This window comes from Piliocolobus tephrosceles, chromosome 18 (assembly GCF_002776525.5).
Source record: "Piliocolobus tephrosceles isolate RC106 chromosome 18, ASM277652v3, whole genome shotgun sequence".
NCBI classification, from domain to species: Eukaryota; Metazoa; Chordata; class Mammalia; order Primates; family Cercopithecidae; genus Piliocolobus; species Piliocolobus tephrosceles.
Window position 1 is genome coordinate 9,478,044 of NC_045451.1, and position 24,845 is coordinate 9,502,888.

The 24,845-nt window shown below is 34.8% G+C and overlaps 1 protein-coding gene across 1 annotated transcript in view; it reads left to right on the top strand.

The window, feature by feature from the left end:
* The window catches only part of RTTN (rotatin), a 178,326-nt gene that overhangs the window by 113,441 nt on the left and 40,040 nt on the right, over positions 1-24,845 (top strand). The window contains exons 33-38 of the mRNA XM_026455194.1: positions 1,634-1,823; positions 3,196-3,284; positions 10,989-11,082; positions 16,864-17,056; positions 19,097-19,187; positions 22,692-22,845. Of these exons, the coding sequence (XP_026310979.1) occupies positions 1,634-1,823; positions 3,196-3,284; positions 10,989-11,082; positions 16,864-17,056; positions 19,097-19,187; positions 22,692-22,845 (811 nt within the window). The remainder of the gene's footprint in view (positions 1-1,633; positions 1,824-3,195; positions 3,285-10,988; positions 11,083-16,863; positions 17,057-19,096; positions 19,188-22,691; positions 22,846-24,845) is intronic.

The window sequence follows — 24,845 nt, forward strand, 5'->3', positions numbered from 1 at the left end:
TTAATTACTTTTGATTTATTGAACTTTTTAAATGGAGTGAAGCTAGTAAACTTAGTTAAACTACAATTCTTGTCTTATTTGTTAATTCCTTCCCTGTATTATTATAATGAGGGCTCTAATTTGTGATGTTAAGCAGTTTATTGCAAATCTCTTGGGTGTTTGGCATGTTTTATACATTTTAAGTATGTTATAACTTGCTTAAAAGATATAATTTCTTAAAACTGTGAATGTTAAGATTGACTCTGTGATTTTGGGTGAATACTTCATTCTATATAATAAAACAAGGTAATGCATTAAAGGGCGCCAGTACCTGTAACATATACCTTGGTTAATACACAGGAGCCACATAACCCCGTTCTCTTTGTATTTCTCTCTCTTTTACCTGATTCTTCTAGACCTCTACATTTAAAATAACAACAGTGACCACCGTGTGCTGGCTGTTCTTTACAATAGTCTTATTTCTTATATAAATTGCTCTGTTTAGGAAGAGTGAGCTCACAGTGTTGGTAGATTTATTACAGCACAGCAATAACAACTTCGTAGTCATAAAAGACATTGAATATTGAAGTAAGAGGTTTAATTTATAATGATGTATATAAATGTCCTTTAAAAGAAGTGTGAATAGAAATAACCTTGTTAGTGTAATTATGCCTTTAACTTGTGAATTCCTTTACCTTCCTGAAGAGTAAGTTAAAATATCCATCTTCTCTTGGTGATGGGGAGGGTGAGAGAAGAGACACACACACACAAATCTTACGGTTAGAGGTCAACTTGGAATATGTTTTGAACATATCTTTCCTGTTGGCTCTTAGATTTCTGTTTGCTGTCTTTTACTTTTCTCTCTCTTATGGCCTGTTTTAAAATCTTAACTTTATTATAATTTCCCAGAAAATAGAAATACTTATAAACTGATGATAGGATTATTTGCAAACTTCAAACCTATCCTCATTGCTTGCTTTTTGCTGTTAGATATTCCAGGAAAAGTAGTAAGTGACAATGCAAAAAATTGTTTGAGAAAAATGCAAAGAGAAAAATTGTGTAATAGCAGATTCTTTTCAGCCTTCTGGTGGCGGTTCGTGTGTGTGTGTGTACATGTGTGTTGTTTTTCCTTGTCAGGATTAATTCAGTGGGAAGTAATGTGGCAGGTTTTGCCATATGGATATTGATGGACCTTTTTATTTTACCTGACTTAGTGATAGGTATAAAAAATAATTCTGAACATAATATATGAACCACCTTACTTCATATATTTTAACACCTATTATTTTACTATTATATGTAGGTTGAAAAATACTGCTTTTGTTGTGTTTTTGGCCCAAGTATGTGATTTCTTGGTTAAAGCTGATGATTCCATAGAAACATTCTAAATGAAATGACCCCTCGAGAGAGAGATCAGCTTTGTCCCTTCACGGGAGTGTTTAGGCAGCAAAGACCTAGAGTATTATGGAAGAATTTGTCCTAGGTCAGGCTGCTATCGTTATAAAAACTCTGTTTTGTAAGGACAAAAACAGAGTGGAAGGAGATGGGAGTATCTGGGACCCATTCGTTTTCTCCAGAGGAGACAATGGATCTTTTTAAGGAAATTGTTGGATAAATCAGTGTCTCTCCTTCTTCTTTCCTTCTTTTCCTACAGGGGCCCTGTGTCCACGATGAGGACTCTGGCCTATCGCTCATTGGAAAACCTGCCCTTCAGGCTCTTTTATATCATTGCCATTTTTATGAACATTTGCATCAGATGGTAAAACATTGTTACCTAGGACGGTGTATGTTTGATTTGAATTTTTCTGCTTTTGATAGAAATTTAGAAGGCAGTGATTTAAATGGTAAGTACAATATCTTTATATTTTTATTTTTGTAATATGTAATTTTTAAAAACTTAAAAATACATATATTTGTTTTAAAAGTTTGAAAAATGAAAGTATACAGGGAAAACATTCATTTCCATTTCCACCACCCAGAGAGATGTGTTTTCTTCCAGTCTTTTTTCTCTGTCTAGCCTTTGTTTGTTTTATATGATTATGTTTATATCTTATGTACATTTTTGTATTTCCTTCTTTCACTGAATATTCTGCAAGCATTTTTCTGTATTATAAATTCTTCATGGAAATTATTTTTGACATCTTATTAATATTTTATGAGTTATGTTATGCCTATCAGTACAGTTTTATAGTTTCTTTCTCTATTAACGTCTTAAACTTTTTTGGAACTTTCACTTCTAGGCAATGTACAGTTTTTTCATCCTTCTTATGAATGAGACTTTTTCCCACTACATTTTCTAATTCATTTTGCTCATGTATCAAAAAGTTATTTATTTTAGTATGTTACTTATTTGTCACAGTAGTTTCCTGAAACCTTTTTATTCCTTTTGTTTGTAGGTTCTCGTAGATTTGCCAGGTATAAGACCTGAGCACATAAAAATAATTATATCTCATAATAAATAGTAATTTAATAATAGAAATAGGTTTTATTTTTAAATTCATTTTTATAATAATTTTTTGGAATCTTGCCATAGTTTCAGACTTACAGAAAAGCTTCAGGAATAGTACAAAAAATTTCTCAAATCTTAACATTTTACTGTATTTACATCCTACCACGTGTGTGTGTGTGTGTGTGTGTATAAACAAACAGATATGTATGATCTATGTATATTCCTTCTGAGCCATTTAAGAGTAAGTTGAAGACATGAAGTTCCTTTATCCCCAAATTGTTAAGTGTGAATTTATGATTCACTTTTCTGTTTAGTTCTTGGAGGAATCAAGAAAATGAGATTTGATGAAGTTTTGAACATTTTAAATATTCCTATTAGAACAGTGACTCACTTAATTGTTTAGATTTCTCTGGATCAGTTACTCAGAGCATGGCCCTTAAACTAACAGCATTGGCCTCTTCTGTGAACTTGTTAGAAGTGCACGCTCAGGGCTCCCACTCTGACCTGGGGTATTGGAGCCTTTGGGGCTGGGGCTGAAGCAGCTGCCTTAGCAAGCTCTCAGTGATTCTTATGTACATTTAAAAAAACTCTTTCCTTAGATTTGTTTTTCTTTTTTTTTTTAATAATGGTCTATCTCAGAAGCCAGATCCATGTAAGTTTTTTTCTCTCTTTAGTTTTGAATTGGTGTCCTGTAATGAGTACTCTTTTAGTTAATTGTTACAGTTCCCAGGAGGGTGTCCATGTTAACAGTTTTCTTGTTGTTGCAGGTTTAGATGACTCATTCAAGTTTTGGAGGGCCCCATCCAGGATATGTCAGGATCGAGATCCAAGTTCTCTCTCGACCTCAGAAACAACGGTACTTGCAAAGAATGCATAAGTCCTTCATTTTGAATCTCTGAAAAAGTGTGAATTTGCATAGTGGGAGAGATAAGAATACAAAGTGTAAGGTTATAACAGCTGTGATTTATTCGAAGTGCTGCCTGCAGAATTTTGCTAAATTATTGTATTCAACCTGCACATCAGCCATACATCATAGATACTTATCTTGCTTTTCTGTGTGCTTAAGCCACTCTGAAGTAAAGTAACTCTGTGATCATTAGTGCTATAGGGAGCAGAACTGGAGTTTGAACCAGGGTGTGCCTTGCTACAGTATAGCTACACTGAATATCCCTTTAGTTGAGAATTTTCAACCTCTCTTTCCTACCTTTTTTGATAGTACAAAAGTGTGAAAATGTGTTTATCATTAGTATTAGAAGAGAACAAATCCCACATGATTAAAAATGATTGATTACCCTGAAATTGTGCCTAAGGGCAGGACAATATGAAGAACATTCAGATGATTCTAGTGTGGTGCTGACAACTTTAAACACACTTCTAAATACTTGCATCACATAGAAGTTTATCTGGAATACCTGACATTTATATATGCCTGTCTGCATGCCTTCTTTCCTTCCCCTTTCATTCATGCATTAGTTGCTTTTTTTGCAGACAAGTTTGAAACACTGGGTATTTATAAGGAATGACTGATACTAGGTTTCAGTTATTTACAAACATACAGAATCATTTATTCTCAACTGGGAAACATTACCTTTAATTTTAAAGTGTTTTTTGGAATAATTACTGTGTTATACAACATATCAGGAAGACAAAGCTTTGATGCACCTGTTTCCAGGAACAAAAATAATATGAGATTAATAATTATTATACAGACGTTATAATGTAAAGATTATGTTTAATCTATCTCCTAGTTTCTCAAAAGACTGATACTTTTTGCTACAGTTTTAAGTCTTTTTTCCCCTAGATTCAAGAGAAGTATTTGTGTTTAGTGCTACATTGGACTTTCATATGGAAAAGTAAGATAATTACCTGAGTTCCACTAGATGTCATGCTTTCCTTTCCAAGGTGGAGATAGTGTGTACCATTGTCTCAACAAGAGCAATAATATGATAAATGCCAAAGGGAATTTTATTAATTGGTTATTTAGTTCATAGAAGGACAGCATGAATGTGTGCTTAAAAGTAAATTTTGTTTGGTGAGCCTATTTGTCAAAAGGGCTATAGACTAGCCTTGAAATTTTGATAGCTACTTCAGTTTTTTGCTTCTAGTAGGTACTCAGTAAATAATAATTGCTGTAATTAACTTTGAGTTATCTTAGCTGTTTTGTGGTTAGCACTCAAGTTGTATTTACCCTATACAAGAAAACCTAAATGCAAAAAGCAAAAGCATATCAACCTTTTGAATTTCTCTATTTTATAATAATACGTAAATCTTACAGGTTAGAATACTAGATTCTCTGAGAAAATATGGAAATATGTTATTTATTGTAGTCATTATTAAAGAAAGAAGCACCCCGATTAAAGTTAAGGTCTTTAACTTGTTTGTGTTTGAATGTAACACAGACTTTTATAAATATATACCAATGGAATCTTTTGTTTTTTTTTTTAAGAATTTTGTAATATGTGTAAAATTTATTTCTTATTATTTTCCTTAAAGACTAGTATATTCTGTTAGAATTTTTACAGAGTCCACTTTTTACTTTCTTTTTTGGGGGATTTCAAACAGAATTTTTAGAATGGGTGACTTTTATTTACAAAAATAGTCTTAGTACCCTAATTCTACTAGTTATATTTTCTTTACCATACCCAAGATGATATGTATCTTTGTCCCAACAGGAGAAAAATCTGGAGAGTGTTTTCATTATGACATTATTACTTTAAACCAAAGCTGTCAGTACTTAGACCAAGTCATACTTTCTTATGTATAAGAAAATGTTGAAGTTACAAATTGAGGTATGAATTGAGTGGATGTAAATCTTATTAATCAGCTTATCTACTTATTTATATCTTTGTTTTGTTTCTCTCAGAATTGAGAAAAAAATGCAATATTTTATTGGTTGGTTGGTTGGTTTTTCCATTTTGTCTTTCCAAGGAAAGCATCATCTTTTGATTTGGGTTGTGTCATCCAGCATGCTGCTTCTGGGTCACTATCCATTTTGTGCTCTTAATGCCAAGTTAGGGACTTTCGTGCTGTTTCCTAATGTATATTAGTTCAGTTGTTTGGCAAGCTTTGTAAGGATTGTTGGGTCCTGTATGTTTTATAAACTGCAGACAGAGTAAGCAGAGTGTCATTGTTAGCTTGGGGGCATCGCCCTTGTAAATGCTTCCTCAGGAGTGGCCTCTATCGAACTCGGTGTTCTCTTCTTCTGGGGTAGGAGGATTCAGCCATTAGGTGTTGTTTTTCTTCTTGAAATCACATTTATATCCAAGATGGATAGCTGTTCGTGCCTCTTACACACCTGTGTGCAGCAACAGCTTTATGACCAAAATTTGGTCTTTTCTGTTGCTCTTGAGCAGAACTATGTCTGTATTTTTTTTTTAATTTATCAATTGTCAAAATAAAATATGTGGGAAATGTAATTCCTTTCTTTTTGAGCCTTTCTTTGTGAAATATGTGATACTTTCAAACTTTTTCTGGAGCACAGATTTAAAGAAAACTGATTTTAGTTTTTCTAAACATTTAAAGAGAATTTTTACACTTCATAGTCTTAAAAAAACTGAAAAGCATTGCCACTGTTTTGCAAAAGAGGAAATTAGGGCATGGAAATTAGGGCACTCCACGGAGTGGATGCTTGTTCAAGTTCCTAGTGTGGTAACTGGTAGACCATTCTTTTGAGTCCAGAAGTATGTTTGCTTCCTCCTTCACTCTAAGGCCAGATGTGATTGATCCCATAAAAGATGGTCTAGTCAAGGGACAGTGAGGTTTCTTTAGAAGGAATGATGAAATGAAAACTGATTTTGTGTAGGACGTGGCAACTGAAATGGGCTTTCAAATATTATCACCTTCTCCTTTATGTGCGTACAGACATTTGCAAGGGGCTGAAAAGATTCAAATATTCTTTAGGATTCAGTGACCACTTAACAAATGATGAAAGTCTACTTGAGAACGTAAAGCATACTTAAATATGTATGCTTTAGTAAGTAACTAAATGTGAAGTTGTGTCTACTGAAGGCGTTAACATCCAGAAAATGCAAGAGGTTGTTTAGGGTAGAATGTGGGATGGAAAGCTAAAGTTTGAGGACCTGACTAATCAGATAGGAGTTAGTTAAGAAAGCTGAATCAATTTTTGGATTTGAAGAGGTAAGATATAATAGCCATAAAGATGAAGACATAACGATATTGCAGCAGCATGGAATGGCATGAAACATGACAACTGATATGATAGAAATAACCTATTGACACTCATTTGGTGGTAGTTAAAATTGTTTTATAGAAGGAAGAGTAGATAGAGAACAGTTTAAGCAGGGATGGATCCAAAAGACTTTCTAAAAGAAAGTCTGTTTTGACATAGGCATCACTGATAGGACATATAAATACCTGCAGCGTGGTGACTCCAGGAAAACTTGAGGAGGTGGCAGTTTGTGTGATGGTGGAGAGAGAAAGAAAATGTTATACTCTGTTTAAATAAATTTCAGCTACCTGTGGATTATCCAGAGTCTTAACAACCTTGTATATGTAGTTAGGAGGAAAATACAAATGAGACAAGCTCTTGGAAATTTGTGCTCTTAGGTTACACACAGGACGGCACAGGGACTGTGACTATGTTGTGATGATAATCTGTCTCTTTAAGTGGTCCTTTAGTTAGTCATGCAAGAATCGTCTATCTTCTGCTTATTCCTTCAGAGGAACTTTCTGAGCTTTCTTTTTTTAAAGTATATTGTACATAATCCATTTGAATTGTGAATCTATTAGTTGAAATAATTTAAACTTCTTGTTATAATTTGGTTAGAATTAATTATTACAAATTAAGAAGCATGCCAAAGCTTTCCTGCTCTTGGGCATATAGAGAAAGGTATTATTTATTAAAATGAACACATGGAACTTAGAATCTCTTAGAAACCCTTCATATCTTGTATTTTTCCAAATTTTCAAAATGTCGCTAGACTTGCACTTTATTTTTTTCACACTACAATCCTTATTTTCTCCCTTAGTACCTTTTTAAAAACAATTAAATAAACTGTTTTGGCACCAGTACTGCTTTTGAGGGAAGATGATGAAACTATTATAAGATCATTTTGATAAATACAATATTCAAGTTCTGAATTAACTTTCAGAAAGTGTTAAAGTGTCCAGTGAAATCACTTGTTTCAGTAAGGCAGATACAAAGAAAATCACTTTTGTACATTGATGCATTTTTGCTTATATGACAGAAATTGTTTTTTACACTGTAATTTTACTTGGATATGGCAAATGACTTTGCTATTTTCAGTGATTTCAAAGGGACTTTCTTAATTTTAGCTGCTTATTTTACCCTAAAGCATAATTTAGAAACCTTCTTTGAAAGTTACCAAATCTGCTTACAAACACATTGAAGACAATTTTTATTTTGGTTTTTATAAGCAAGATTTGAGTTCATTTTATTTTTTATTTTCCCCTAGTTTTGAGCTAAAATGACAAATAAAATTGTATATATTTGAGATATACAGTGGGATTATTTGATATATATATGTGATGAAGTGATTACCACAGTCAAATTAGTTAACACATCTGTCACCTTAGAGTTAACCCTTTTTTTTTTGTGGCGAGAACACTTAAGATCTACTCTCTTAAGAAATTTCAAGTAGACTGTGCAGTATTATTAACCATATTCACCGTGCTACACATTAGATCCCCAGAACATACTCACCGTATCTGAAAGTTTGTGCTCTTTGACCAGACATCTCCCCTTTGCCCCAGCTCCTATCCCCTTTTTGTAAAATATGTTTACAAAAAGTAACATATTTGTATATTGATGTACTTTATCAAATGTAACATCCATGACATGAATCTGAGTCTGTTTGACGACAGTACCTTAAAGTAGCATCAACCAGCTCTAAAAAGCTTGGATTGTCTTTTGTGATATCTGTAAAGTGATAAGGCTAGAAATATATTCAAATTCAGGGTTCTTTTTTGTCTTATTGAGGGATTATACATTGAAGATCTCAGGATATGTCATGTGGCAGATGTGAAAGCGAGGGAAAAGTCTAGATTGTGATTTTGCACTTAGCCCATTTTAATGAATTGAGCGGGTGATAGATACAAGAATCAGACTCTCGCTGTTGTAAGAGGACAACCCTAGTTATCCTACTTACTGTGAGGTAGAGAGCAGCGAGAAGCCTGACAGGAAGGGATGACTTAAGCAGACTCAGTTTGCCCTTAAACTAAGCCAGTTCCTCTTCCTTCACCTGGGATGGGGCAGGTGAAGTTAGTGTAGCTGAGGTTCCACGGGGACACGGGGGATCAGGGAGAAAGAAGCAAGCCTCTCCTCTCAAAGAAGTCCAGCAGCTTTCTGAAGAGGTACATCTGAGGACTTGCTCTGATTTAACGCATTTATGCTGTCATGAATGCAGTCCTGGACTGAGAATCCTAATTAGTCTCAACTCAGACAGTTCCCTTAACTTGTGGTCTTTTCTCTAAAGGAGGACATGGACTAGATCAGGCTTTTTCTACCTATAGCTTCATAGGCTCATACTGCACCTTCCAGTAGCTAATACTTGAGTGCCAAAATTGTCTAGTTATTACCTGGATTTTAAGGTGAAAAGTAACATATTTGTATGTCGATGTACTTTATCAAATGTAACCAAGTACTATCTATTGGAGATTATTTCTAATCAAGGATTTGAGCATAGAACTGGGACAATTTGCTTAATACTTTTTTGATTTTATGTATTAAAATGACAATGTTAATTTAGCAAACTTAAAAAATAGAGGCTAGTACAAATATAAATCATCTATAATCAATTTTAAAGCACCATATAAAGCAATCATTGTGTTTCCCCAACTACATGGGGTAAGTTTTAATACAACTATAAGGTACTTTCTAAAAGCATCTTTTCTAAGCTTGTGTATCCCTTCTGTGGACTATACTAAGGAAAGTCGCATCTTTATTCATGCCTGACCTTTTTCATGAATCACAACTTCGCTTTCTTCTAATGAGCCAGGTATTTAGTGGGACCTTATAAGCTTTCTTTTCCCACACTGATCATTGAAACTACAAACCAGGTACCTAATTCTATTTATATCACTAATAAGGCCTTCTTGAGTCTTTATCAATTGAAAGAATGTTCAGTGAAATGATGAAGGATTTCAGCATCATTATCCCCTTCACTTTTCTTATACAACCAAAAGAGTTGTGGCAGGAACCAGATATATTAGCTTGTGCATAGTTTGTGATAGCAGTCTTGGCGTAGGATTATTTTCTTCACAGAACTATAAATGTTGTCTTGATATCTGTTGACAGGAGCATTTTTTCACATACCTCTCATTGCCAATTGTAGGCAAATATAATTTTAAAAGCAAACAAGCTTTAGGTTATTTTTACCTAGTATCTGGATCTAATATTATATAAAATAAGGCATTTAATGTTTGTTTATGATTGACTTATTTAGACTGAACTTTTTTCCAGATTTGCTTTTTAGATTATGTGCTTAGCTTACATTTTTTAGCTGCAGCTTTCTCACTTATTTCTTGGCATCATGACTTACACTTACTTAATATGATGAAAGATGGTTAAGGGCTCAAGTTAAAAGCGGGATTTAAAAAACTGTATATTCCATTTTTAGTAATTTCTTCAAATTTATATTCTCTTTACTATTAGAAACTGCAAATGAAAATAACCTTAGTTTTTGCTTTCATTTCATCATGGTAACTCTAAGGTACTCTACTTTAAGTGTTAAGATATATACACAATCAGTGTACAAATACTGTGAGCTATATAGGATCTGAGTCTGGAATGATGGTTTATAACTTCTATGGATAGTTAGTGTTGTGTTGCATGCATTGATATGGAGGCTACTCAGGTATGGGCACTTCATAATATTTCACAGAAGAGAAATTGATGGTAAGGAAAAGAGTTATCTGACCTCACTACGTAAGTGTTTTTCATCTAAAAGGTGCCAAACACATTGCTTTGTGCTTTTTCAGTCTTAGAAGGTTGGTCTGCTCATTATAAACCTGTAGGTGAAATTGTACTTGCTTTCCACAGATTTTGTTATGTTTAATGTTGTATTCTGAAGCAATCTCAGCATATTGGCACAATTTTTTAGTGTTCTTCCTTGATATGAGACAAAGTAGAGAAAAATCTTTTAATACTTCTAATTTTTTAGGCACTATTAAAATTTATGTGTGCCATTTGGAACATTAAAAATATCTTTATTATGAATCAAGAAATGCAAAATATCACAATGAATTATAGTTAAGGTGGTATATTTTAGCCTTTCTAACATTTGGGCAATGAGGGAATTGGCCTTATGGGAACCTTAAACTCCTAAATGGGCCTCAAGTCAATAGTTTGCTTCTTTGAGTTACTGATTTATGTAAATGATAACAATTCCTTTAAGAAGAAGTGGAAATGCCATTTAAAAAAACTGCTGTAACTCCCAAGATATGGAATCTTTTCTAGTTATCCTAACTAGTATAATTTTGTTATAAACCTCCTTGTTTAAGGATATCTTGTGTGTATGTTGCCTGTGTTTCATTTTCCATACTGTAACATTAATAAGTAAAATAATTTACTGATTCATAGGTGGCACCTTCATTGGAGAGTACTGAATTTCAGCCACTTGTGCAGTCAACAACCCTTGTACCTGAAGCTTCCCATGACCAGTTTGTGGCTCAAGGTATCTTTTTAGCGAAGACATTCTACCTTCAAAAAGAAAAATGACAACTTAGTCCAGACAGATATTTTGAAAGTAAATGTCTAAAGAACAAAATTTTAATGAAATAAGTTATAGACCATTATGAAATACATTTAGAACCAATATATCAGAAGTTAGTAAAACAAATGCTCTTAACTAATAAATGGAATTTGACTATCAAATAAATAGCCCAATTCCCATATGGCTCCTTATTAGGTTCTTATAGGTATTTGACATTTGAATTTGGGAATTGATGGGTATAACTTAACTTTATTTTTTCCCTTCTTTTGAGAAAACACTTTACTACAAGTAATCCACTTGAAAGTAAAGCGATTCTGGTCTTAAGTATTTTCTAAGGCTGTGATTCCATTTAAAGGCACATAAAATGTGTTGAGTCTTTATTTTATTAGAAATGTGCAATACACAACTTGGGACTTATTTTTATTAATGGCAATATATGAATTTTGCTCCTTGTACTGGGAACTGCTTCCAACCCTGCTGTGCTTCAAATTTGCAACTTTGCTTTTTTTTTTTTTTTTAATTTTAGAGAGTATATAAGCCTTATTCAGTAGCATTAAATGCCTGACTTGAAAGGACTATACTACCTAAAAAGAAAGTAATTTTAAACACTGGCATACATATAAGTATATGCAGAAAGAAGGCTTTCTAAAACATTTAGAAAAACTTACTGAATTAAAACTTTGAACTTTTATTACAATATTTCTTCCAATAATTTCCTAAATAGTGTTCCATTTTGGTTTTTAGTAATTCATGTTCACAATATATAAAATTATTTACCTGTAGAAAATACTTATTTGATCTTCTTAAGAACAAAAGGAGCAAACTCAGTTTATTTAAATGGCTAAGGACATAGGGCATGAAATGGAATTTGATCATGAATTTCATGAACATTTATCTCTAAAAGCATGTTGCCTTATTCTTATTTTTAACAGCTTTATTGAGATATAATTCACATACCATATAATTCACTTGTTAAAAGTATATAGATTATTGGTTTTAAGTATATTCAGAGTTGTGCAGCTGTCACCATGATCAATTTTAGGACATTTCCATTATCCCACAAAAAAACTCTATACCTGTTATCAGTCACTCCCTGTCTCCCCTATTCTTGGCGCTCTACGGAATCACTAATCTACTTTCCTTCTTTATAGATTTGCCCGTTTTGGACATTTTGTATAAATGGAATCATAACATGTGGTCTTGTATGACTGGCTTCTTTCACTTAGTGTGCTGTTTTCAAGGTTCATCCATGTTCTAGCATGTATCAGAACTTCATTTATTTATTGACAAATAATGTTCCGTTGTATGTATATATTACATTTACCCATTCATCATGTGATACAGGCATTTGTGTGGACATACAGGCTTTCTGTTTTTTGTTTGGATTACCCTTGATTTTAAATTTATTTTACTATTTTTATTTTTATTTTTATTTTTTTAGGCAGTCTCACTCTGTTGCCCAGGCTGGAATGCAGTGGTGTGATCTTGGCTCACTGCAGCCTCTGTCTCCTGGGTTCAAGTGATTCTTCTGCCTCAGTCTCCTGAGTAGCTGGGATTACAGAGGTGCAGTGCCACACCTGGCTAATTTTTGTATTTTTTGTAGAGCCTGGGTTTCACCATGTTACCCAGGCTGGTCTCGAATCCCTGACCTCAGGTGATCCACCTGTCTTAACCTCCCAAAGTTCTGGGATTACAGACTGAGCCACCATGCCTATCCACAAATAGTATGCTTTAAATGTATATTTATGCAGTTTTACTGTTTGCCAATCATTTCAGCACATATATATGACCAAAAAAAAAAAAAGAAAAAAAAGCATATAGAAGAAAGAATACCCATAGAAAGGGGAGGCATGATTAATCCTCACAATTTTTTGGTGATATATGACACTGTCGGGTATATTTCTTTTTTTTCAAAACCTGGAAATAAGATATCAGGGCATCAAATGTCCTCCTCAGTTTTACAAAATAAATTAGCAAGAAAATAGAAAAAATATATATCAATTTATATTCTGAATTAGCTGTCTTTATGGAAAAATTCAAAAAAGATTTCTATATGCTTGCTCTAGAAGTGCTGAAGATATGTAATATATATTTTATGAATACCGAAAGATTTCCCTTGAAATCATTTGGACAATTTTCATTAGAATTATCTCAATTTAATTTTTTCCACTTTTATTTCCAAAGATTTATTATTATTTTTTAAGAGACAGGGTCTAGCTCTGTCACCCAGACTGCAGTGCAGTGGCATGGTCATAGCTCATTGTAGTCTCGAATGCGTGGACTCAAGTAATCCTCCTGCCTCAGTTTCCCAAGTGGCTGGGATTACAGGCGTAATATTTGAGGGGAAAAGAACACAAACCTGCATGTAAAACTGAGCAGAAAACATGAAAAGATAATTCACAAAGGACCTAAAAGTAGCCTTTATCTTTGGAGAAATATTATACAAATTAATACTACCCGAAGATACTTTTTTATTTATTAAATTGCCAACAATTAAGTATTGGCAGTACATTCTGTTGGCGAAGCTGTGGAAAATGAGCACTTTCATACATTGTTAGAGAAAATGCAAATTAGTATAATTTTGGAAGGGAATTTGGCAATAGATAACAGAACTATGTATTTACCTTTGATTAAACAATTCCACTTCTAGGAATTCTCTTTTATTTATCTCCAGCAATGTAAAAATACATATGCACTTGATAATTTAGCAAGCATTGTTTGTAATTATAAAACATGGAAACAACACAAATGCCTGTAAGTAGAAGGATAGTTTTTAATGAATGTATAACAATATATAGATAATGATAAACATATAATAAAATTATTTATAAATAAAATTTATTTTTAAAATAACAATGGAGAACTACAGCTATTAGAAAGAAGGGGCTGGGCACAGCAGCTCACACCTATAATCCTAGAACTTTGGGAGGCTGAGGTGGGAGGGTCACTTCGGGCCATGAGTTTGAGACCAGCCTGGGCAATATAGTGAGACCGTATCTCTACAAAATATAAAATAAATTAGCCGGGCATGGTGGTACACACCTGTGGTCTCAGCTAGTCAGGAGGCTGAGGTGGGAGGATCACTTGAGCCCAGGCTTTGAGGCTTCAGTGAGTCATGATTGCACCACTAGACTCTAGCCTGGGCAACAGAGTGAGACCCTTTCTCAAAAAAAAAAAAAGAAGGGAGGATATCTTCAAACAGATATGGAACAAATTTTAGGAAATATTGTCAAGTGAAGAAAGAAGCACAGTAATAAAGAGTATGTATAGTTTATGATATTTACAGTTTTCTACTTTTGCATATGAAAGAAGGGGAAATTTAAAATACATGTATCTATTTGTGTAGAAAGAAAACAGGAAGACACCGCTGGAAATGAATGAGATTAATTATGAGAATGGGTGGGAGTTAAGTAGGAAATAAGAGAGAATGGGAACAGTGTAGAAGAGATTGAGGGGTGGGGTAGTGACCCTTCTCTGCATGTATCTTCTTGTATAGGTTGACTTTTATAATCATGTATGTTTTACTTGCTGAAAAGAAAAATAAAATCAACAAAAATGGGAAACGATAACATGGAATACAAACAAATTAATCCAGTTACATTTCACATGAATAGCGTTGAAGTGAGAGAGGAAGTAACCCCAGTAACTCTCAGACATATTTTTAGGACGTTAGCTCTCAGACTAATGGCAAAAAGAACTGTATCCAAGCATTGAACTCTAGTTACTAGTTTAATTTTTTGCAGTATTGTTAGTTAGAAATTCCGAAACTGCTTAATGTGTTTGTAAGGCAAGGCAAATAAATAAATGTATTGCAGATAATGAAAGCCAGATTTTTTACTTTCACATAAGGGAAATTACAAATATGGAAGGAGGAAGGTGTTTAATGTTGGATTATATTTGGAGTGTTGGATTATATTTGGAGCTTTCAGTATAAATCAATTACTTTGTTTTTTAAGAGATGGGGTCTCGCTCTGCCATCCAGGCTGGAGTGCAGCGCTGTGATCATACTTCACTGCAGTTGCGACCTCCTGGGCTGAAGCAATCCTCCCACCTCATCCCCTGAGTAGCCAGGATTAAAGGAATGTGCCACCATGCCGGTTAATTTTTGAATCTTTTTGTAGAGATAGGTTTCTGTATGTTACTCAGGCTGATCTTGAACTCCTTGCCTGAAGTGATCCTCCTGCTCCAGCCTCACAAAATTCTGGAATTATAGGCAAATGATTTTTAATTCATAGAAAACATATATGTTTATGTGCCCAGGGGTACGTATGTGCATGCATACATATATACACACACATTTTCTAGCTTAGAAACAATGACACACCAAATAGCAATGTATACATTTAGTGCCCAAATCTTGTTTTCCAAACTTGGTTCTCCACTTGAGGGAATCGATACTTTGGAACAAATATCCAATTTTAGAGCTTGGGCTAGGAAAGAACAAGATGAACCTGGAACATCTTGCTGTGCCAGAAAGTAAGGGAAATGCTCAAAGGTTAATGGAGGTGTAAATTAATGTAGGTGCAGGTACCTTATTACTCTTCTAAGTCTGAAAGTATTTTGGAGAAAAGGGAGCTCTCATACAGTGTTGTTGAGAACCACTGTGGAGAACAGAATGCAGGTTCCTCAAAAACTAAAAATAGAACCTACGCTCTCTGATCCAGCAATCCAGCTGCTGAGTATATATCCAAAAGAAAAAAAAAAGTATATCGACGAGATAGCTGCACTCCCATGTTGAATGCAATACCATTCATAATAGCCAAGATAAGGAATCAGTCTAGTTCCGTCAGCAAATGAATGGATAAAGAAAACGAGACATATATGTACACAATGAAATATTACTCAGAGAGAAGAATGAAGTCCTGTCATTTGCAGCAACAAAGATGGAACTGGAGGCCATTGTGTTAAGTGAAATAAGCCAGGCTTAGAAAGACAAATATTGCAGCTCATATTTGGGAACTAAAAAAAAATGTTGAACTCATGAAGAAGATAGAGAGTAGAATGAGGGTTACCAGAGGCCAAAGCGTGGAGAGCCAGGGATAAAGACAGGATGGTTAGTGGGTACAAAATACAGTTAGGAGGAATAAGATCTAGTGTTCAGTAGCACAACAAGGTAACTGTAGTTAACAGTAATTTGTTGTATATTTCAAAATAACTAAAAGAGTGGCGCTGGAATGTTCCCAACACAAAGAAACAATAAATGTTTGAGGTGATGGATGTCCCAGTTACCTTGATTTGAGCATTGTACATAGTATGCCTGTATCAAAATATCGTCTGTACCCCATAAATATGTACAATGATTATATATCCATAATTAAAAATTAAAAAATAAAAAAATAGTAAGATTTTACTCTGAAAAACATCTAAAGATATTTGAATTTGGATACACTTCTGGCCCCTCGAGTTTCAGAAAAAGGATTGTAAATCACGTATTTGTTCCTCAGTGTCTGAATACTTGGGGCACGAAGTCATGTTCTACCCTTTCTGACTTGTCTCTTCTGCAGATGACAATGTTTGTGTGTACATACCTGCATCCACTCATGGTGGAGGGTGGAGGTCAGGAGTAGCAGGGGTAGCCTGACCCCTAGCCTTAAGGTTAAGATGATCCAAGCAGCTAAAGCAATTCCCTAACTATCCATTATCATTTTCAGGAACTTTCCTATGATTATAAGGACTTTTGAGTATTGTACATAACTGTAAGGTAAGTAAAATACTAATTCTTATGTTTATTTTCAATCATAGGTCACCAGGAAAGTACATCACCACGGCCACCTCATGATTCACCTCTTCCTGCCCCCCTGCCCAAACTGTGTGTTTTTGTTACTCCATCTCTTCTTTCAGCAATGTGCAGCCTCTTGGACAACCTCTTGACGATTGCTCCCAGAGACACTGCAAAGGCTTTTCGACAAGCTCATCTCATAGAACTTCTCTGTAGGTAAGAGATTAAATACTCCTAGGGAGGCATGTTAGTAGAGATAAATTTACACAAGCTGTATTCATGACTTAATATAAGATTTCATGTGACCTGGGAATACAGCTTTATTCTTTTTTAGGCTCATTGAACTCTAGGAGTTTGCTTTTGCCAGAATTGTCTTTATTTTACTAGTTTTTATTTTACATTTATTAAAGCACTTGTATTCGTTTATTATCTTGACTATTAAGGCCAAAGAAAAACTCCTGCTTTCTAAAATTCATGGATTCTAAACCTTATTTATCCTCCAGCACATTTAAGGAATATGGTGCTATCCCCTATTCTTAATGGATGTGAGGGAGTTTGGGAATTCATCTTTTTAGTGGTCATATAAGAATAATGTCCCTGGGTTGAAAAATTATTGGTTAAATTCATTTGGAGTTATTGTGTTATGGGAAATTAAACTTTTCATCAGAAAGTATTCTGTTAAAATTTAGGGAAATTAAATTCAAAGAAAAATTCTTTGAATTTTTATTACTCACTTATTTGATATTAATCAGTCTGTAACATAATTTTTCTGAATTTCTAATAAAGTATAGTAGAAAAGGACTAGATATTGAATTCAGGCTGACCTAAGGTCTAATTATAGTTCATTCACTCAGTAGTTTGCAGCCTTGGGAAATTAATCTCTACTGTGTCATTAACACCTATTTAATGGGGTTAGTGTGAGAATTAAAGTGGTATCTAGGATACCCCCTTATCTACTAGTAAGTATTACTTCTCTTTTCTTCTGATGTCCAGTTTATTCTAGCCAACCATACCCACCTCCTTTTGACCACATGTCTATTTGCATTTCTCTGTCTCTCTGTCTCTTTACCTTGGAACATTCACCATCTGAAATGTTTTCCGTCTTTTTGCCAAATCATAGTGCCTTCTCTTTGTTTTGGGGATATTAAAAGAATTCTAAAAAATATAAACTCTAAAAGAAGTATTCCTTGTTTCACCTCATTCAATTGTAATTATTCCTTTAACATGTATGATATGCAATGAGTTTGTTCTGGCTTTGATATTTATTGGTCATTTTTCTACTGTGCCTACTCGGATTGGAGAAGTAACTGCTAGTCAGTTGGCTTTCCTTCCTGGATGCTCCTGCCTGAAGATGACCAAAATTAGCTCTAGGGATAGGATATTCTTTGCTTCTTACGAGTCAGCTAAGAGTCTGATGTGGCACTGAGGCCACAGGGGCATTAAAAGACCTTTTATGACAAAGGCTTATCATATTTCCATACCTGTTTTTCATTTTTGACTTAAAAAAATCGTACCTGTTTTACTTTATTATTATTATTATTTTATTTTATTTTTTTGATACGGAGTTTCACTCTTGTTGGCCAGGCTGGAGTGCAATGGCGTGATCTTGGCTCACTGCAACCTCTGTCTCCTGGGTTCAAGCAATTCTCCTCTGTCAGCCTCCTGAGTAGCTGGGATTACAGGCATCCACCACTATACCCGGCTAATTTTTGGTATTTTTAGTAGAGACGGGGTTTCACCATGTTCACCAGGCTGGTCTCGAACTCCTGACCCCAGGTGATCCACCCGCCTTGGCCTCCCAAAGTGTTGGGATTACAGGCGTGAGCCACCACGCCTGGCCTGTTTTACTTTATTTTGTTTTTGTTACTTTCTAAATATGAACAGTGGTTTTGCTATTTTAGCCAGTATTTTTGCTATTAGGAAAGTAACCACCAAGGTTCCTGTTACTCATTTGCTTTCTTCCTGAATGGGCTGTATTATATGTTATTCTGCTCTTAATTAGGTTTCTTTAGATATTTTCTTCACAACTCTTTGCTTCTCATTTTTCTCTGACAAGATATTTTCCTGTTTGAAGGTAACCCAGGATACAATTTGAAATTCTTTCAGATATCTTTTTATAAACATTTTCTTTACTTATAAAGATCCTTTCTCTTGAATTGTATTCGAGTTACCTTTAAACTTCAAATTCTGATTTCTTAATCGTTAATAAAAAGTATACTAATCTTCTGAAGGATTTTCTTTTTCCGATTGTCACAGCATTGCAGACGCTGCCCTCATACAGACATGTGTCCAGGAACTCAGAGCTCTGCTGCCTTCATCACCTCCAGCCGAACACACTCAGGCTCAGGTAAGCGTCTCAAGTCTGTTTGTGGGTTTGTTTACATTAGGTGTCAAAAGTAAAAATCTTGTGAGGAGATACTAGTCATAGGAGAAGGATGAAAACTTCTCAAAATATACATGGTATGATGAGATTATTTGAAATATGTGACTTAAAATTTTAATATGGGACATGTTTGGATGTTAGAAAAGAGAGGTGGGGTTTGAAGACTTGGATTCTATTCTTGACTCCATCATTAACCAGCTTTAAATGTATGATCAAGTGTCTGGATATCTTGGAGCACCACTTTAATAAAGAGGGACATTGGTATAGTTCAGCTCCTGCTTCTGTGATTTTAGGCTATCTCTGTTATGTCTGTTATTTACACCAAAGTTAAAGTTGTTAAAATATTTGGTGGCTAAGTTATTTTAACAAATATGCGCTTTATATGTGTTTTCAAAGCGCAGTTTGATAAAAATGATGTATTATTGTTCCTTCACAGATATTTACTGTTTTAAATTCTTGCCTATGGCTAGAATCTATTTATAAAACATGCTTAACAATTATTCATGTAGCTAGCTGTTGCTAACAGAAATTTTATTTCAAAATCAAATTTTAAGAAGGGCTGCAAGATTTTTTGGGAGGTGATGAATTAAAGATGAAGTAGACCAATATCTCTTGCTTTGAGATGTGTTCTTTGAACTGAATAAGACAGACCCCATTACAAAGTTTGGGAACGCTACACACATGGTCTTTGAAGCACTTGTCCTGGTGCAGTGTTTTCACCCGAGCATGCCTATTGCATAATGACTGTCTCCTCCATTTTTCCGCTCTCCATCCAGTAAATCTTTGTTGAGTATCTGCTGTGTGCCTGGATATTCTCCAAGTGAATAAAACAAAGACCCTTCCTCAAGTTGGGAGAATAGATAATTAGAAAATCCATATATGCCTGATGATGATAGACATCTCAGAAGAAAAATTAAAGTGATGGCAGAGTTGGAAGGGTAGGGCTGTTCCACTTAGGATGATTAGGCAGTGACGTGGGACCCGAAGTTAGTGAAGTTAGTCCTATGGTCATTGCAAGACCCCTGAGGTTGGGGTGTGCTTGGCCTATCCAAGAAACAGCAAGGCGGGCAGAGTGGCTGGAGCAGAGTCGATGAGGGCAAGATGACACCAGAGGGGCACAGTCAGCTCCATGAAGTCAGGGCCCTGCTGGCTGTTACATTCCGTTGTGTTCTGAGTGTGTGGCGCAGGGCTTGTCTCAAGACAGCTACTCACTTGATCCTTGTGCGATGAGTGAATAATAGCAGTAGCAACAATTGATGGGTATTTGTTTTTGTTAATTCATGTGATCTGCACAACAATCATGAAGTTTCATTAATGTCATAAAGGAAAGGCCTGAGGCCCAGAGAGGTGAGCGACTTGTTCAAGGTCTCTGACATAGATTCCAACCCGTGCAGGTCAGTTCCAGGGCCCACATTCTTAACCACTGCACTAGTTAGTCTTATGTAGATTAAATGCTTTTGAGCTCTTGGTAAGATCATTCACTCATTCCAGAAATTTCTTGAGCCTCTGCTTTACCAGATTCTGTTCTAGGTGCTAGTGATACATCTTTGAATGTAGAGTCTGTCGTAAATGCAGGAGACAGACAGTAAACAAGTACATAAAATGTATTTTATCAGATAGTCACAAATGGTGTGAAAAAAGTAATTGAGGATGGGTAAAAGCGGTGTGTCAGCAAGGGGAGAGGTGGCTATTTTTAGGTAGTGTGGTCGGAAAAGGTCCCCTAAAGGTGACACTTAAGCAGAAAACTGGGGAGGTGAGGGAGTAGGCTCTGAGTGCCTGCAGCAGACGGCGTGGTCAGAGCCCTGGTGGTGGGGTTATACTCTGCTAAAGGTATGATGTATTAAAGTTTGTGGTTGGTTGATTGGTTTTTTTTTTGAAGAGAGCCATACATAGAAAAAGGGTTACTTTATCAACTACTCTTAATACATTAATATTTTATTTAATCTTGAATGTGATCATATACAAAAGAATCTTTAGCAATTCAGCTTTTTCTCTATAACACTTCTTCTTGCCTCACTTGACATGGTTTATCTATTTATGGTAATATTTTATACATCCAGAGGTCAGACTTGCTATAATTTCAGTAGTGTAGAATATGAATGTAATATGAAGTCTCAAGACTTCACAGCAATAAACAAATTAAATTTCACAAACTGAAGAGTTTGTGAAGTCTAGAGCCACCTACATTTTTACATAAAGTAAACTGGCAGATTAGATAAAGGGAGGACGTATTCATCAGGAGAAGTAGGACAGAACTATTTGGACGTATTTATCAGGAGAAGTAGGACAGAACGGTCTGAGACCGTTGACTTCAGAGACACATACCCCACAAATTTACAACAGGCCCTCGACTCTTCATTACCCTCTTACAACCCCAGAATAAGGTGAGAGGAAAAAGTGTGTGTGTGTGTACAGAGAGAGAATGACTGATTTCAGAATATCTTTATAAAATTCACTTATATATAACTGGCTCATTGCTTGAGGGTAGTGGACAAATGAGACATCACAGCTCATTCTTTAATTGTTACATATTCAGAGGATTATTTTTCTGAAAAGTACTTCTGCCGGTTAATACGTAACAATATTGGCATCAGGCAAATTCCAGAGATGGTTTTGTTGGTAATATTGAAGATGATTTAATTTTTTCTCTTATAATTAATAATAGTATTTTTATGCTGAGGGCAAAAATAGAACATATTTGCATTTTATTTGTAGGAATAACTAGGCTATTAGGCTAGATAGCCCCCACCCCCACTTATGCACTTTGAAGGATATTTTTGTAGTCTGTCTTTCTTTACAAAATTATAGACTTTATGGCTTTGTTATACACTTTTCTACTTCTTCCAGAATATTGATTTTATAATTTGACTACTTGAAAAATATGGAGACTTTTTTTTTTTTTTTCTTTTGAAACAGAGTTTTGCTCTGTCACCCAGGCTGGAGTTCGGTAGTGTGATCACAGCTCACTACAGCCTCTACCTTCTGGGCTCAAGTGGTCCTCCCATCTCAGCCTCCCAAGTAGCTGGGACTGGGATGCATGCACCACCATGCCCGGCTAATTTTTATATTTTTTGTGGAAACAGGATCTCGCCATGTTGCCCAGGCTGGTCTCAAACTCCTGGGCTCAAGCCATCTGCCCACCTTGGCCTCTCAAAGGACTGGCATTACAGTACAAATGTGTTAGCCACCACATCTGGTCAAGATTTTACTTCTTTAAATGGAATTTAAAACTTGACTTTGAAAATATTGCTTTGTTTGGTGTATAGTTGACAGTATTAATATGGCTGTTAATGACATGCTTATGAGAAAAATAATGCTTTGTCTGCTATGTGTTAATTTCAGATCTTGAAAAATTATGATTAATATTTTATTTTTTATTAACTTGTGTTCCAAAAGTAAAATACTGTATCACTGAGATGGGCTTTTTATATGGCATGTTTGATTTTAGCCTATCTCCTTTTCAAATAGGTTTCCTTTCTCCTGGAATACCTATCCTCTTTGTCCAGGCTTCTGCAGTCATGTTTATTGGTGGAGCCTGACCTTGTGATTCAGGATGAGCTTATGAAACCTCTTATCACCAATATCATTGGAATTCTCACCATACGTACCAAAGATGTATTAGGTAAGCATAATTGTTTTAGTTTAGAATGTAAGTTAATAATATTGAGGAAAGAAACTTACTCTGTTCCAGAAATTCACTTGAAGGTTACTTTTCAGTTTCTTTTTGCTAGTATTTTGGAAGGCTTTGATAATATGTTTTATAGTTTGGATGCCTTTTAATGATACTACTTAAGACAAGTGTATAGTATAATAAAGGACTACCCTTGAGTTTTAAGAAATGAGGGCAAAGCTCTCTGTGTGATGTTAGAAAGTACAGTGAGCTCTGGGTATTAATTATTCTTATAAACTATGGCTAAGGCCAAAAACCTGATAAATCATTCCCAATAACAAGTATAAGCCAATCTAGAATATATCAAAAATTTCCTAAGGTTCTAAATTATGGAAATGTGTATGTATTTTGTGATCTAATGTTATCTTCAGAGAAAATATTTTATGATGAAAAGTTGAATGTAATGCTTAGTGGAGAAAATTAAAGTGAAGTAGGATCTTTGTCAAAATCTAATGTAATTATTTTAAAAGTGGAAATAATCATTTATAATGAAGTAATTGACCATTTGGTAATTCTCTTTGCCTTTCAGTTTGTTTTTATTTGAACTATGGATTTCCTTGGTTTTAGATCTGGAAAATGAAGTGTGTTATGATACTCAGCAGAGCCAGTTCTCAGCATCTCATCAGTGTTAAAATGATCTCGATGTTAAAGGAATAGTAATTCCTTACTTAGAAATTCAACAAGTGGCAGTGATATCGTAACTCAGCTTATTAGGTTAGACTGGACAAGCTCAGCAAAGTGGTATCACCCCCAGTCCCTAAGGAGTGAAAATTGATTCTGGGGAGAACAGGGTGAGGCAAAAACGCCTTAGAAATTACAATGGTTTGTAGCCTCCCAAAGCTCAACTCTACCTGAGACAATCTTATTACTTAGTATTTCTCTTCTTGATTTTTCTTGAGAATTCCTTGAGAAGCATTGACGTTGAGTTCATGGAAGATACACAAGATGTTTGCAAGACTAGTGCCACAAAACTGTGGTGAATAGATGACAGCAGCTGGAGGACCTTTGGTTAATTATTCGATCCCAAGGTCATGTAGCAAAAGGTGGTCTGTGTATGTTGGCTGCTATTGGCTGCCTTGTGAATGCTTTTTATTGATCCTCTTGCCTTTCTGTATTATTTGGGCTTTGGAAATTAAATGGAAGTAGTATATATTTATTTAATTACATAAAAGTTTTTTAACCCATCATTAATTACATCAAGCGCTGAAAGGAAAAAATATCAACAACGTCTGAATGTACATCTATAAGCTGTTTAAATTAAAAATTGTTTTCTCATATCTAGCAAAAGACTAAAAGTTCACTAAAAATATTTTTTAAGAAGTTTTTAAATTTTTTTCTGGAAAAAACTTTTAAATGATTTTATAAGTGTTTATTATATTGCTATTATGTATTTATATGAATTGTTAATTTATGTATGTAAATTGATACATCGTGATATATAAAAATAAGTAAATTACATGAAAAGTTATTTAGCAAGTATAGGTACAAAGCTAAATTTGGTGTTAATAGGTCTTTAATTTTTAATTTAATTTTCAGCTTAAATGTTTTATTCGGCTATTCTTAAGCCTGTATTGAATAAAAACAGTAAGCTCTATATTAGCCTTTTTATGTACAAAGTGCAGATGTACATATAATACATAAAGAGATATACAGTATCACTGTGGAATTAAAACCTTATGGGGATGGCACCGAGGAAACATATTTCTAAAACAAACTCTTTAGGGAGCCACTAATGGCAAAAGGGTTGAAAAACACCAAGGATTGTCCTGGGAAGACTATAAAGTTTACATTATAGTGGAATTTGATGAAAGATAACAAATCCTCCTGATGGCATGGCCAGAGAGAGTCCTCGGCGACTGCTCTACAGCTTCCATTTACCTGAGTGCAGAGAAGGGAAAATGTGTCCTCATCCTAGAAGGTTAATTGCTACATCCTTAGCCATACGAAGAGCT